The following is a 16,055-nucleotide window of genomic DNA, read 5'->3' as shown; positions in this document are numbered from 1 at the left end:
GTACCGCACCCCTTCCTCTGACCTATTGCAAAGATTTTTTTTTTCCCAGAAAAGTTACAACTGTGCCAGAAAAGGCTTTTAAAATTTATTATTTATCATTTACTCTAGTCTGTATTCCTAGTGGTACAGTGTCGGCCTCTTTCTTCAGAGGTGGTGACTGAATTCATCTTTTATATTTTTTAAATGTTGGCCCAGTCCTTATGTCTTTTTATTGTTTTGGCTATTCTTAGGTTCTTTTCTGTTATTGTTTTCTTACTCTTTTAAACTTTCATTTTCCAACCTTTTTATCTCAGAGTCTCCAATAGCAAGGTTAAAAAATCAACCCACCTCTTTTGAGGTTTAGACCTTTGCAATGCCTTGACTACTTCTTTACTATGCTGAGAACTTATCTTTTGAACACAGAGCTCTAAAACTTATTATTTAGTAATCTTGATGACAAGCCAGTCCTGTACCTTAAGATGAAAAGGGGAAAAATATTTAATTATCCTCTAGTTCCTAAGTTCCTCCCTCTAGTTCCTAGACTTCCCTGGTGGGTCAGCAGGTAAAGAATCTGCCTGCAATTTGGGAGACCCGGGTTCCATCCCTGGGTTGGGAAGATGCCCTGGAGAAGGGAACAGCAACCCACTCCAGTATTCTGGCCTGGAGAATTCCATGGACTGTATTCCATGGGGTCATAAAGAGTCAGACACGACTGAGCAACTTTGACCTTCTTCTAGTTCCTAAAACCTTTCCTGAATTCTAGAATGGCTATTTTAAGCTGAGATAAAGATAGATGCACAAAATACACATAAAACATCCAATATATAAGCCCTAATTGCTGTAGAATCTTTAAAGAAACACTTCAACTCACAAAGCTCTTTGTGGCACATTGATAGTAAGAGAACATTAACATTGATTATCCCTTTTGGTCTAGGGATGTTTTCTGAAATAACATCTCATCTTTATACTTACAGATGTCTAGAATTTCTGCTTCAACATGATGCAAATCCATCTATCCGGGACAAGGAAGGCTACAATAGCATACATTATGCTGCTGCCTATGGCCACAGACAGTGTCTGGAATTGGTGAGCTGTTTTGATTTGTTTTCTCTAACATATACACACATATACCCAAGCCTGAAAAAGCTGGTCTGAATCTCTCAACAGACCCTTACTGCCTAATTCAGCCCCCACTAGAAATCACCTGGATTAAATTGATCAGGCAATTTTTTGGCAAATGATTAAATTGTTTCCCTTTATAATATGTAGCTGTCTTTGTTCCATTTATTACCATTCCAATCTCAGAGCTAACTAACAATTGATTCATTTCCACATTAACTTGGACTAGGAATGTTAGACTCTGGTACAGACACAGTTTCTATTTTGAAGATACTTTGGATGTATCAGAGAAGCAGTATATATTTCCAGAGTCATGCTTAGCACCCCAGTATTTGATAACATGTGTCATAAGATGACTTACATAACCATTAGGCACGTGGGTTTGTCATAGTCCTGCATCTATAGTTTAGGGAAAGAAATTGGCAAGAGTGTAACAGCAGAATTTACTGAAATTTTTAAACCAGCCCTCATTTCAAACCTATAGTGATCAAGAAACACTTGATTTGGAGTCTGAAATTCCTCTGTTGGTATAGGTTACCAGATGCAAACTCAGATGTCTACAGGGACAAAAATATAAAATAAACAAGTGAAGTGAACCCACGTATGGAATAATAGGGGGTGGTGGGAACTGTGGCAAATAGAGAGGGCAAGCTCTATTTAAGGGGAGAAACAGCTAGTCAGCAGTAGCTGATGGAAACCAGGTGGTACTGCAAACCCAGGCTTGCTAGAATTCCCGTGTTTCAGGAGAAACTACAAATCTAGGGTTTTTATGTGGAATTTCCTGTTTTGAAAACACGGGGTGGGCTAGAAAGAAAAAAATATGGGTTTGTGGTTGAATCCTTCCTGCAGGCTACCATTTGGCATCTTCTGATCATCACCCTTGGTTCAGCCTCACCAGGATACATGGGGTATCCCAGGCTCACTTTCTGATCCAGTGATCGGTGTCACCTTCCTTACTGGACTCCATCTCTTTTCCTTGTTCTTTTGAAGGAGAAGTTCTACTTTTCAGAGTTATTTGAAATATGTTTGGGGAAATACTTGCCCCTTATCAACTGCGCAGTTTATTGAGAAAGGCATAAGGCAGAAAGCCTGAGAGCAATAGTGTGAGCTCCTACATGGAAATGACTCACAGTTGCCACAGCAAGATCCTTTACCTTTGGCCTTGCTGCTGGTTTCAGATGGTTCCACTTAGGGTCATTCTTACTACATTTCTGTTAACTGTGATTGTGGGAAACTGTTCATGAAGACCACCCAGTTTGAAAATGAAGAGGTGATTATTCTACTGTTGACTTTTATTTATTGGTGAATTTTACCTGTCTTCGTCATTCCTGCAGACTTCCAAGTCTTCTTTTTCTGAGGTTCTTGTGGATGCTAAAGATTTCCTCGCTTGACTTTGGAGGTGGCATACTTTCTCTCTCCAGTGTAATTCTATCATTATTCCTTTTCCAGTTACTGTGTCTGCATAACAAATCACCCTAAAAAGTTGGTAACTTAAAACAACATTTATCACTTATCTCTGAATTCACGGGTGACTTAGCTGAGCAGTTGTAGTTCATATCCTGTGAGGTTACAGACGGTGTCTGGGGCTGGCATAATTTCAAAGGCTTCTTTTCTCACTTGTCAATCACCTGGGTAGGAAGGTTCAGATTGTTGACGTTCCTTGGCCTTTCTCTCTCTCTATGTGGTTTTCTCTAGCATGGTGTTTCCAGAATAAGTGGTTGTTTTATATGGTGCTCACGTTGCCCAAGGCGTCTGCCCTAGGAGACAGTGTAAGCAAGAGTTCTAGCAAGTGAAAGGAAGAGACCGTATTACTTTTAATGGTTTAGCCTTGAAGTTCATGTTTTGTTGCATCTGTTCATTGCTGCAGTCACAAAATCCAGAGAGGTGAAGCATTGACTCCACCTTTGAAAGGGAGGAGTATCAGAGAATTTGTGGACATATTTTAAAACCACCCAGTTCCATAGGAAGATGTAGGAAGCCAGTGATTTTGATTAATTTCTAAATTAAATTGAATTTAGAGTAGAATCTTAAGTGGCCAAGGGTCAATCTCTTATCTTACAGGTGAGCAAACCAAATCACAGGGGGATTTACTGGGTTGTCCAAAGTCATAGCTCTGGTCAGTGGAGAAAGTGGGGCCATGATCAGGAACCTTGATTTAAAAATTTTTTTTTACCACATTGTTGGTCAAAGCTCTACCACCACCCAAGGCTTTTTGACATAGGACAAAATCTTGGTAGGACTTAAGGCAGTCACTTCTTCTTTCTAATACCACTCGTAGAAGTTGATCTAGACCTGTCAGCAAATAGGATCTTTTAGATCCCACGAAAGAAAAGCTCCTCACAAAGTGTGTGTGTGTGTGTGTGTTAATCAGTGGCAGAATAAAGGTTTACTACTGTAACTATTCATATAAACCTGCATTCCAAAGTGTGCTTAACACATAGCTGTCTTTCACTGGTTTTCTCTGTGAAAACCATCTGTCATCGTTGGACATATGAACTTTTATTTCAGAGTTTGTTATTATAATCTTGATAGTTTGTGCTGTTTTAAAGTACTTTGTGCTATTTTAAAGAACTATGCACAGAGGTTCGTGACGTTGTACAGGAGAGGGATCAAGACCTTCCCCAAGAAAAAGAAATGCAAGAAAGCAAAATGGCTGTCTGAGGAGGTCTTACAAATAGCTGTGAAAAGAAGCGAAGCAAAAAGCAAAGGAGAAGAGGAAAGATATACCCATTTAATGCAGAGTTCCAAAGAATAACAAGGAGAGATAAGAAAGCCTTCCTCAGTGATCAGTGCAAAGAAATAGAGGAAAACAGTGGAATGGAAAAGACTAGAAAAAGAAAATTAGAGATACCAAGGTAACATTTCATGCAAAGATGGGCTCAATAAAGGACAGAGATGGTATGGACTTAACAGAAGCAGAAGATATTAAAAAGAGGTGGCAGGAATACACAGAAGAACTGTACAAAAAAAGCTCTTCACGACCCAGATCATCACGATGGTGTGATCACTCACCTAGAACCAGACATCCTGGAATGTGAAGTCAAGTGGGCCTTAGGAAGCATCACTACAAACAAAGCAAGTGGAAGTCATGGAATTCCAGTTGAGTTATTTCAAATCCTGAAAGATGATGCTGCGAAAGTGCTGCACTCAGTATGCCAGAAAATTTGGAAAACTCAGCAGTGGCCACAGGACTGAAAAAGGTAAGTTTTCATTCCAGTCCCAAAGAAAGGCAATGCTAAAGAATGCTCAAACTACTGCACAATTGCACTCATCTCACACACTGGTAAAGTAATGCTCAAAATTCTCTAAGTCAGGCTTCAGCTATACGTGAACCGTGAACTTCCAGATGTTCAAGATGGTTTTAGAAAAGGCAGAGGAACCAGAGATCAAATTGCCAACGTCTACTGGATCATCAAAAAAGCAAGAGAGTTCCAAAAAAAACACATCTATTTCTGCTTTATTGACTATGCCAAAGCCTTTGACTGTGTGGATCACAACAAACTATGGAAAATTCTCAAAAAGATGAGAATACCAGACCACCTGACCTGCCTCTTGAGAAATCTGTATGCAGGTCAAGAAGCAACAGTTAGAACTGGACATGGAACAACAGACTGGTTCCAAATAGGAAAAGGAGTTCGTCAAGTCTGTATATTGTCACCCTGCTTATTTAACTTATATGCAGAGTACATCATGAGAAATTCTGGACTGGATAAAGCACAAGCTGGAATCAAGATTACTGGGAGAAATATCAATAACCTCAGATATGCAGATGACACCACCCTTATGACAGAAAGTGAAGAAGAACTAAAGAAACTCTTGATGAAAGTGAAAGAGGAGAGTGAAAAAGTTGGCTTAAAGCTCAAAATTCAGAAAGCTAAGATCAAGGCATCCAGTCCCATCACTTCATGGCAAATAGGTGGGGAAACAGTGGAAACAGTGACTGACTTTATATTGGGGGGCTCCAAAATCACTGCAGATTGTGATTGCAGCCATGAAATTAAAAGACGCTTACTCCTTGGAAGGAAAGTTATGACCAACCGAGACAGCATATTCAAAAGCAGAGACATTACTTTTCCAACAAACGTCCATCTAGTCAAGGCTATGGTTTTTCCTGTGGTCATGTATGGATGTGAGAGTTGGACTATAAAGAAAGCTGAGTGCCAAAGAATTGATGCTTTTGAACTGTGGTGTTTGTTGGAGAAGACTCTTGAGAGTCCCTTTGACTGCAAGGAGGTCCAACCATTCCATCCTAAAGGAGATCAGTCCTGAGTGCTCATTGGAAGGACTGATGTTGAGGCTGAAACTCCAGTACTTTGGCCACCTCATGTGAAGAGTTGACTCATTGGAAAAGACCCTGATGCTGGGAAAGATTGAGGGCAGGAGGAGAAGGGGATGACAGAGGATGAGATGGTTGGATGGCATCACCGACTCAATGGACATGAGTTTGGGTAAGCTACCGGAGTTGTTGATGGACAGGGAGGCCTGGAGTGCTGTGGTCCATGGGGTTGCAAAGAGTTGGACATGACTGAGCAACTGAACTGAACTGAAAAGTACTTTGATGAGTTCGTCTTTAATCTCATTGTGTAGTAACTCAGAGAATGATTATCCTGTAACACCTCATTTCTATGTAAATAATATATTGCATGTTATTTTCATTTTTCAGGAAGTCATTTCAGGGCCATTATTTCTGTTATCCAGTGAAAAGATTTTCTGTCTACAGAAAGTTTCACAAGTTCTATATGATAATGAAATTATCCTCTTCATTAGATCAACACTGTGTGATTTGCAAAGTGATAATGATTCTTGGCAATTGTATACATACTTGACCTGCAGCACTGTATATTTTAGTGCATACATCACAGTGACTGGACTTACATATGTAGTGAAATGAATACCGTAATAAACTTAGTTAACATCCATCATCTCATATAGATAAGAAAGAAGGAAAATGTGTTTTTCCTTGTGATGAAAGTAAGGCCTGTTTTTGAACAATAAGTGGACTTTTTAAAGGACATCTTTTCTAACTTTAACTTTCTCACTAGCAAGATGCCTTCATATTCCTTAAAGCGACCATTTCTTTGAGTTCTAGATGTTAGGAAAGCAAACCACTTAACTAGCATTCACTAAGAGGTACATTTCTAAGACTCACCACCACCATGCCAGTCTTCTCCCTTGTCTCATGACACAAGCACCTGGGAGATTATCTGTTTTACAAGTTGAATCCGCTGGGTTAGATGCTAGAATTATGACAAGGGAAGACATGTTTCTGGAAGCTCTTAATGGCTTCTTTGAGCCTCTGAGCAAGAATTATGCACGGAGATCTTTCTTTTCATTTGTTTGGGTTTTTTTTTCCCCCCTTGGCCATGCCAGAAGACTCACAGGGTCTTAGCTCCCCAATGAGGGATCAAACCTGTGCTCCCTTCAGTGGAAGTGTGGAGTCGTAACCATTGGAGCACCAGGGAGTTCCAGGGAGACCCTTCTTTCGGTCACACTTCCTAGCCTATGTTTGTGGCCTGTAGAAGGAGTGGAGAGAGCAAATGAATATTTGTGGTCCCTGGGCCTAGTAGGGCCTTTGCCCTTTGGGGATGGAGTAGGATTAAAAAGGATGGGTGGCCATCAGAGTAGCTGATTTGTGAGGTTGGTAAAATTTCTCTTTTGCCTCTCTTCCCAGAGAGCAATTTCTTTGATTATGCATATCATTAAATTGATTTCATTAAATTTGATGCATATTTTATTTGACTCTGACATTTAACTTTGTGTTTACTTGGCATTCATGGTTTATGGTTCCTGTGTATGATCATAAGCTTGAGTTTGTAAACCATGTGTTGTGTTCAGTCTATTTTGCTATAATCAAAAAGGAGCAGAAATTATTTTAGTTGTTTTCATTCTATTTTCCTTATAGAAAGTTATATTGAATTCATTCCATGAGCAAAATACTTCTAGAAAGTAGGGTGAACCCCTTAGCCTTAATAGAATAGCCAAGGTTCAGTGTTCTGCCAAGTCTGCCTACTTAGGCCAGTATTTTCAGCTGGTCCTGATCAAAGATATATGTACTGTGTGTGCAAGCAAAAATCTGCCCACAAATGTATGCTGAGAGCTGTGATCAGTCATATTCAATTGGGATCAAAATATCAAAGCAGTATGGAGACTTGGCTATGAAAGCATCTTGTGTCTGAATAAAACTCATGTTTGAGTGGAGGAAGGGAGTTGGCAAAGGAGAGCTCTGTGCCTCCCTTTTTCTTTATCTGGAATGTGTTCTTACCGACTCTGGAGAGAAAAATCAGAGTCATGCCCCTATTTGGAATTTGTGAGTTTATATGGGCATCCTATTTTTCTTTTGTAACATTGAAGATTTGTCTGTGAAACAAAGACTTTTGTGGCTTTGTTATTGAGATGGAAAAATATATGTACCAATATAATTACATCAATTATCTACAAAAATTTAGAGAGATTGTTTGAAAATGCCAGGCTTCGGACTAAATTCAGTCCAAGATTCTACTTGGAATTTGGCTTGGGACCTTCTCCCTTTTTCATTGTTGTGAGCTAATTTGAACTTCAACTTTAAGAGTATATAGGGGCAACAGATGCCCCTGCATGTACATTCTAGGAGTTTCTGGGATTCTCTGGAGGTAATTGTATCTTGGGCAACAAAGCACTAAAATTTTGCTGCTTTTTAAGTGTGTCTTGTATTTATTAAAGGGTTTCAGTAAACTGTTAGCACTTGGCTCTGTATAAGATGTGCTTACACTGGCAGTGTCTAATTAAGCTTTTCAAGACTAAGAAAGCAGGATAGAGAAGAGGGGTTAAATTAAAAAAAAGGAGAGCTGCTTAACAGTCAGCTGAGGACATGATGAAAACCCAGTGAACTTGAACCCCAGCCCCAGTCGAGTCTGTGATGGCTTTTTTCTGTCCCCAGATGTACTGCTAAGAGATGGACCTGAGGGTATACATGACCTTCCAGCAGGCAGACTTCCAATGGGCAGTGAAAACTTCAACAATGCTAGTCTTGTGTTTCCTTCTAGTTAATTCAGTTGAAGAGGAACATAAAATCGTATAGGGAACTCTTTTTAAGGGAGGGAGCAGAAGGGTGGGCACAGATATTTTGATGCTATTGGCAGCCTCCTTACTGCTATGAATAAAAATATAAGCCACAAATTTTGAATCAGAATTTGGATATGAGTCCATGTTCAGAACATTGAAATAGGCAGTAATTGTGACAGAATGTTCCACTTATTTCTATGTAATAGAGCAAAAACAGAAAAATTTTTGGCTTTACCATGAATGAATTTGGCAACCGATGAAAGAACCATTCCATAAGATGTATTAATATGAACAATTTCAAATTCCACCTTCAGTTAAGAACTCAGAACAGTGGAACCATTGCCCCCACATTTCAGTCATATAGTAGTTTTGTACCCCATGCCCCCTGGCCCCTTGAAGAGATTGGAGGTCCAAGAGCAAGTTCTGCTTCAGATAGTTCTGCTTCAGATCTCCCCACTACTCCCCTGCCCCTACAGCATGAGAGAAAGGATCCTTTTTCCTGATCCCAAGCCCAGCCAAAGAAGTTTCACAGAGATTGCTTGGATATCTCATATGTATCGCACACAGTGTAAGGGGCTGAGTGGACTGGCATGTGATGAATCTAAAGAGGACTGAATGGCTCTGGTTTAAGCTTGCTTGCTGGGAAGTTAAATAAAGAGGCCTGTGATTGAGAAATACTCTACCCCCGCCAGTGACAGGTCAAGAGAGTCTGTTTCCCAATGTCCAAATGTGAGCCAGGGGCCAGATCTGGCCTGGAGTTCCGCTGGATGCTACTCAAGAGGGCTGCCTGTAAGTGTGGGGAGATGCAGGGTGCCTGGAAGGAAAGGAAAATGTGAGCTACCAGCAAAGAGGGACTCTCACCCAGGGAAGTTGGGAAATTGTTGGAGAACCTGAGTAAGCATCCAGGAGACAATTTTAAAGATCTGACCCAGTCAGAGGATCACTGCCAGAAAGGTGCCGTCAGTAAGACCATTGTCCCTGTCCCCTCCATGTCCTGCTTTTCCCTCTTCTCTTCAGTCCTGGGGGACGCAGAAGCGGCCAAGAGGGGGATGGAGGAAGAGAAGCCATAGTCTGGGTAAGAGAGAAGTCGGTCTTGTCCCTTCCCCACTAGGGGAGGCGGAAAGAAGCTTTGCATGAAACAGCATCCAGTATTTGTAACTGTACATGGGAACAGATATTTTAGTTTGCTGACCTGAAGTTATGTTTGAGACTAAAGGGCCCAGAGAACTTTTTGTTATTTGTTGGAGATTTTATCTGAGGTGGCAGGAAAAGAAGTAACCTCATAAAGATTATACCAGGTATAGGAAAGGGAAAAAAAAGTTATTGTTTGATTATACCCCATGACTCACTGGTTCAACACAAAGTCACATGCTTAAGAGTCATTGTTTTAGGAAAGATTGCCACTGAAATCCAAAGAAAAAGAAACTATTACCCTTTAAGTATATGTGAATTTAAATACAAACTTTATAAGACATAGATTCTAGTAATGCCAAGTACCAAGTATCAGGTACCAAATTGTTGAACAAATTAATTGCAGTTGTAAATGATCGAGCTTAACTTAGTGATGAAACTTAAATGCTAGTTTGTAAGTTTTGTGGTGACTATCCTGTTAGGAAGGTATTTCATAGAATCCACAGGTGAGAGAGAAAATGAAATTGTATTTTTCTGTGGCTTGACCTTTTCTTTAGATTTGATTGCTTCCCAAAATCAACTCCAAATTTTTATTCCAACCTCTCCTTTATTATTATTTTTTCTTCAAAATCTATAAAGCTATACTGATCCTCCCTCTTCCTCCCCCTCTTCCTTGTTTTCCTCCTATGCAGTTACAGACCCGTCCTCCTATGCAGTTACAGACCCGTCCTCCTATGCAGTTACAGACCCATCTTAGGCAGTCCTAAGATGCAGTTACAGACCCGTCCTCCTATGCAGTTACAGACCCGTCTTAGGCAGGCCTGAGATGGGTAGGAAGGCAGTTCAGCTGCTACCAGAGTCCAAGGAAAAGGATATCAGGATAAGCAGCTCAATAAAGAGTGGAACTCCTGCAAGGAAAGTGCCCTAAATGTATATACACTAAACAACAGACGTACTATGTGAATCAAAAACTTATAGAAATGAAAAGATATATAGAAATCCATAATTATAATTGGAGACTTTAGCTCCTCTCTCTTAACAATTGAAAGAACTAGATAGAAAATCATCAGGCATATGGAAAAGCTCAGTAATATCATCAGGCAACGTGATCTAATCAACATTTATAGGCCATTCTACCTGACAACAAAATGCATACTCTTTTTTCAAATGCCCATGATATCCTGAACCATAAAACAAACCCTCAATAAAAGAGAAAGAATTGGAAACATATAGAGTGTGTTCTCCTGCCACAATGAAGTAAAACTAAAAATCAGTAACAGATACCAGGAAAATCTCCAATACTTGAAAAGTAAACAACAGGCTTCTAAATAATCCACAGGTCAAAGAAAACATCTCCAGGCAAATCCCCTAAACTACATTGAATTGAATGAAAATATGACAAAGACATTGCCACTTGACTTTTCTGTAGTTCAGCAGACTGGCACAGTGTACAGCACCTAGAACCAGACCAAATTCAGATTTCCCCTTTTACTAGCATTGTAACTTTGGTTGACCTTATCAGAAAAAAAAGATAGCATTTTTTTTCTGCAGAAAATTTAGCTTTTGATTATTTTACATTTCTGATATTAATATCAATTTGCATTCCCCAAACATAAGTAGCAGTGGAGAGAAGCTGGCAAGAAGTGTTAGAACAACCCACATGATAAGCCAGCCTCTGGTTAAACATGGTCTTTGAATAAGCCCCTAGTTCAGTTATCTGTGTGTGTAATCTAAGAACCAGCTTTAACCATGACCACCGTGAATGCTAAATTTTTCAACATTTAAACTACACCAGCGCTTACAACACCCTATTCAGAACACAGTAAACATGGATGCATTGCACAGCCCAGCCTACTCAGTTGTACACTTGTTTCCCTGGAGGAAATGTGCAATTTTTTATCTCTAACTTCAATCCTCTCCAAAGTCCAGGCTCATCTGTCAGATGACCTTCTAGACACCTCCATCCAGAGGTCCTTCTAGAATCTACGTGGGTTCTGAACTTTATGGCACCAAATTTCATGGAACTTTGATCAACCTATGTCAGCAGACTCTCAGTCCTTAAAAGAATCAGTCCCTCACACAAAACAAAACTCTAATTCTCTTTTCTCCTGGGGGACAAGTGTAAGAACCATGCCTATTCTTAGTAAAGTCGTAATAATGAATGTTTATTCTAAGAATATTGGGCTAGGCCCTGTATATATGTCATCTCATTAAATCTCACAACAGCTCTGTGAGATAACTCCTGCTTTTAATCATATTTCACAAGTGAGTATTGTAAAGTACAAGGAAAGGGAGTAACATGCCCTGGGTTTTACAGCTGGTGTGATATAGAAGGACTCAAATCCATGTTTATCTGACTCTAAATTCCAAGCTCTTAACCATATGCTCTTCTGTCTGGAGAACTGGCAAGCTCCAGACTTTAAAAGACAAAGCTGTCTCAGAGCATCTGAATTCACATCCACCAAGACAGTGATGTCCAAACAAAAGTATCACTGAGATGAGCAGTCTTCTGGCTTCGTCAAAGGGAAGCAGGAGGACCTCAGACGATACCCATAATGGTTATGAATGCATCATCCGTTTCCCTGGAAAGCCCTTGTCTTGACCAGCAGTCTGTATTTTCTTTTTTTGTCAGGAGAGCAGAGCCAGCTTACAGTATTTCCTACCCTGTGAGGAGTAAAGCCACCCCAGCTATAGTTCTGAAGTATCCTTATTGGCCATCCACAACACCAACCCCTGGACTTCATGTATTTTCATGAAACCACTCTAACTTGGGCCTAGCCCTCTTCCTGGAATCTCTGTTCATTATCTTTGTAACAGCTGCTGTCAGCTCGGCCTCCCTCTCCTTATGATAACAGCTGCCAGGGATGACCCTTCCCAGCTGGGGGTGGACTGAGCAGGGGTGAGGGGGAGCAACTTCCCAGCAAGACTGTTTCTCCAAAGACATTTTATCCTTGGCAGCTGCCAAGGACTCCTCACTTGTGAAGTCTGTACCAGGTCACTCTGACAATCTCGTCCCTTCTTGATCCTCATTCAGTAACAGAAAATGTAGAGGCCTGAGCATTTTAAAATCAGACCAGCAGTTCACATACACACCTGTGCCTCCAGGGTCATGGGATGACAATATTCAACCAACAACAAAGAGCCCTTCTGAGATTCCAAAGACGAGCAGGGGCCCGTTCATTTGTAACAGTTGAAAGGAGTATTGAGAAAAACCATATCGCTCAGTGATAACTAAGATTTATTTCCTCTTATGAGCAGATCCCTATAATCTAAATGATAGCATCACTGGATTTAAATTCTGCGGGCCATTCTGCACTTGGAGAAGTAGTTTTGTCAATAGTAAACAATAACTTTCACTTGATCACTGGGAAGACATTCTGTATAGCCTGAGAGCATCCCTGGTGGCTCAATGGGTAAAGAATCCGCTTGCAATGCTGGAGACATGGGTTCGATCCCTGGGTTGGGATCCCCTGGAGAAGGAAATGACAACCCATTCCAGCATTCTTGTCTGGAGAATTCCATGGAAAGGGGAGCCTGGCGGGCTATAGTCCATGGGATTGCAAAGAGTCAGACAAGACTGAGCACAGCACAAATGACAACTTCATAGCCTTTTCTCCCCAAATTTGAGGATCTGACCAATGCTGCAGATCGTGTAGTTTTGTAGTGTGTGTTTAGTGAAAAAAAAATCCATGTGTTACTGGACCCTGTGCAGTTCAAACTCAGATGTGCTGTTGGTCTGTTAGAATTTTGTATGTCTCTTGTTTTTATCATTATTCACATAAAATGTGATCTTCCAGATGAGGTACAGGTGCCATGCTCTGAGAGCTCAGGGGAGGGTGTACCCCATTTATAGGTTCAGTGGTTAATGAGAGATTGACCGATACTTGTCGACATAATTTCTAGATTCCTTGTCTTATTACCCACCCAACCCCCAATTGTGTGAATGTGGAATAGTAGTACCAAACCTGAAATGAGTTGAATGATGGAGAATGTGGCTGGATTGGTTAGACCAATTGACCAACACGTTGTTTTCAGAATATCAGAAGTTTTCATGATGGTTTCTTTCCTTTTGATGATATTTGCATTATCCACCAAATAAAAAAGTTATAACTGATATCGTACATTGGGATAATAGGAAAATGGATGCTGTATATCAGACTGTGCTTCTGAATCCCATACCATCTGGGATCAGCCATTCATAAAAGATTAAATGTGAGGCAGGCACATATCTGAATATATGTGCGTCAGTCTCTCCCATCTGTTTTAATTTTGCTTAAAATAATAACAGCTTTCTTTACCCACTTACTTAAATCTGTGTCAAATCTTTTAATGTTCATTAGTCAGAAGTAGGCTATAGTGTTTAGCTAAGATTTCAGAATCCCACCAAGATTTAATGAATCAGTAGAAATTTTCTTTGAAACTGTGTATTTTAATGACTGGACTAGAATCACTAAGATGTGAATTGATGCTTATTCTGGGTAACTTACACTGTAATTTAACATTAAAAATGGTGTCTGAAGAGACGGTAACACAGCTTTTGGGGGGAGACTAAGACCAGGTAAGCAAAATGGCTTTGTGCAGCAGGGTACTTACACTGTTACATAGACTATTATTATTATTATTAGCAAATTTTTTTGGTATTCAAATCTGGTATTGTTCTCTTTTTCTGCAATTTTTAATCATATTACCATGTCCCTCAGATTTTATATCCCTTTCCAGCCTACCCCTACCACTCAAATAAAACCCTCCTTGCCTTAGGCAAATAAATTTCACCTTGTGCTGAGGCAAAAAGTAAATTAACACAATGATAATATAATTCAGGGTAAACTGAGAATATAATCTAGATGAAAACTATAGTTGATTAAAAGCGGTAACTCTTAAACTTAAGAGTTGCTCTCAGAAGTCACCATGGAAACATGAGGGCAATGTTACTGCCTTGTCTGGTAACACACAAAGAACTGGGTATGCTCAACAAGTGAAGTTGATCAAATGTAACACCTTTGACCCTGAATATGTTACAGGGTTGACTACTTGTCATCATTTCAATGTGTCTGTCACTTAATGCAATCAAATGTTTTACAGTGCAGAACTTCAACTGAATTAGTTCTCAGATGAGTACTTTTGTTGACAGGAGGATAATGGATAGGGCACTGAATACATTTTAAAAAATTTATTTATTTTTAATTGGAGTATAGTTGTTTTAGAATATTGTGTTGGTTTCTGCCATATATCAACATGAATCAGCCATAGGTCCCCTCCCTCTTGGCCCTCTCTCCCACCTCCCACCCCATGAATACATTTTAAATAGTATGAAATCCAGGAGACCTGCTCCCTTTTTGTTTTAGATGCCAGCTTACAGTGGTCATTATGTCACAGAGTTACATAAAGACTCTCTAATTATCAAAACCTTTGTGGATAGCATTCATGCATTCATGTTTTATCAATGAACTGATAATGCTTCCCTTGTAGCTCAGATGGTAGAGTCCGCCTGCAATGCAGGAGACCTGGGTTCAATCCCTGGTTTGGGACGATCCCCTGGAAGAGGGCGTGGCGATGCACTCCAGTATTCTTGCCTGTAGAATCCCATGGAGATAGGAGCTACAGTCTACAGTAGGTGGGCTGCAGTCCATGGGGTCGCATAAATTCGAACATGACTGAGTGACTAATACACAAAATAATGCACTGGGAGATGAAAAATTAAGTGAACTGACAAATCTAGGCTACTTTAATTTTCATTAACATCATTTATTTTTTCTTTTCATCTTGTGTAATATCCCTTCTCTGTAGTGGCTTTAATTTGCAGAACACAAGGCAATAAACAATGTTGGAAAAAAATCCAAAAGATTCACAGTCTGAATGTAGAGAGAACACCTCTGAATCTCCCAGTTCAACTCTGGTGCTTTTCTTTGTTAACTTTAGGCCACACTGATTTAAATATTTGGTGACTTTGGAGATGAAGGAGTAGGAAATTATTAGTATATGCATAACTATAGTCCCAAGACATTTTTCCAGATAGTGCTTTAAAATAAAACATTATTTACTATTGAATGAAAAATTGGGATATCACCTACAGTGGCATCACCTGGTGGTTTCATTTTTAATTCACTGAATGTTTATTGAGAACATACACTATTCCAGTTACTGCTTACTATAAAATGAACCCAGTTCCATGGGTTCAGCATACATTGTGATGTGAACTGCCAAAAATGCAGGCAATAAATGAAAGAGCTTTTTGGTTGAAAATATGTGGTTTCTATAGGATTCTTTGTCTTATCTCAACCCCTAGTTTCATCTTCTGAAACTCCAAGTACACATATGTTAGACTGTTTGATAGCTATTGATTGTTACTTTTTCCTTCCTCTCTCTCTTTTTTCCCACTGTTTTGAGTGTTTGGATCATTCCTATTGACCTCTCTTCAAGTTCACTGACTATTTCTTCCATGGTTGTATTTAGTCTGAAGAGGAATCTGTAGAAGGAATTCTTCATCTCTGATATTGTGATTTTTTGTCTAGTGCGTGTGTGTGCGCATGCTAAGTCGCTTCAGTCGTATCCAACTCTTTGCTAAAGACCCCGTTGACTTTAGACCGCCAGGCTCCTCTGTCTATGGGATTCTCCAGGCAAGAATACTGGAGTGAATTGCCATGCCCTCCACCAGGGGATCTTCCCCATCCAGGGATCAAACCTGAGTCTCTTACATCTCCTGCATTGTCAGGCAGGTTCTTTACCACTAGCACCACCTGGGCCAGATCATAGGGTAGTTCTGTTTTAGGAAAATGATTTGATTT

General features: G+C 40.0%; 1 protein-coding gene across 10 annotated transcripts in view; it reads left to right on the top strand.

The window, feature by feature from the left end:
- ANKRD44 (ankyrin repeat domain 44) overlaps nucleotides 1-16,055 on the top strand; it is a 310,935-nt gene that overhangs the window by 237,717 nt on the left and 57,163 nt on the right. For all 10 annotated transcript variants that reach the window (XM_061380553.1, XM_061380516.1, XM_061380505.1 and 7 more), the window contains one exon: nucleotides 954-1,065. In XM_061380553.1, the coding sequence (XP_061236537.1) occupies nucleotides 954-1,065 (112 nt within the window). The remainder of the gene's footprint in view (nucleotides 1-953; nucleotides 1,066-16,055) is intronic.

This window comes from Bos javanicus, chromosome 2, assembly GCF_032452875.1.
Source record: "Bos javanicus breed banteng chromosome 2, ARS-OSU_banteng_1.0, whole genome shotgun sequence".
NCBI classification, from domain to species: Eukaryota; Metazoa; Chordata; class Mammalia; order Artiodactyla; family Bovidae; genus Bos; species Bos javanicus.
Note: the sequence above shows the minus strand (reverse complement) of the source record. Positions and strands in the feature narration are given on the sequence as shown.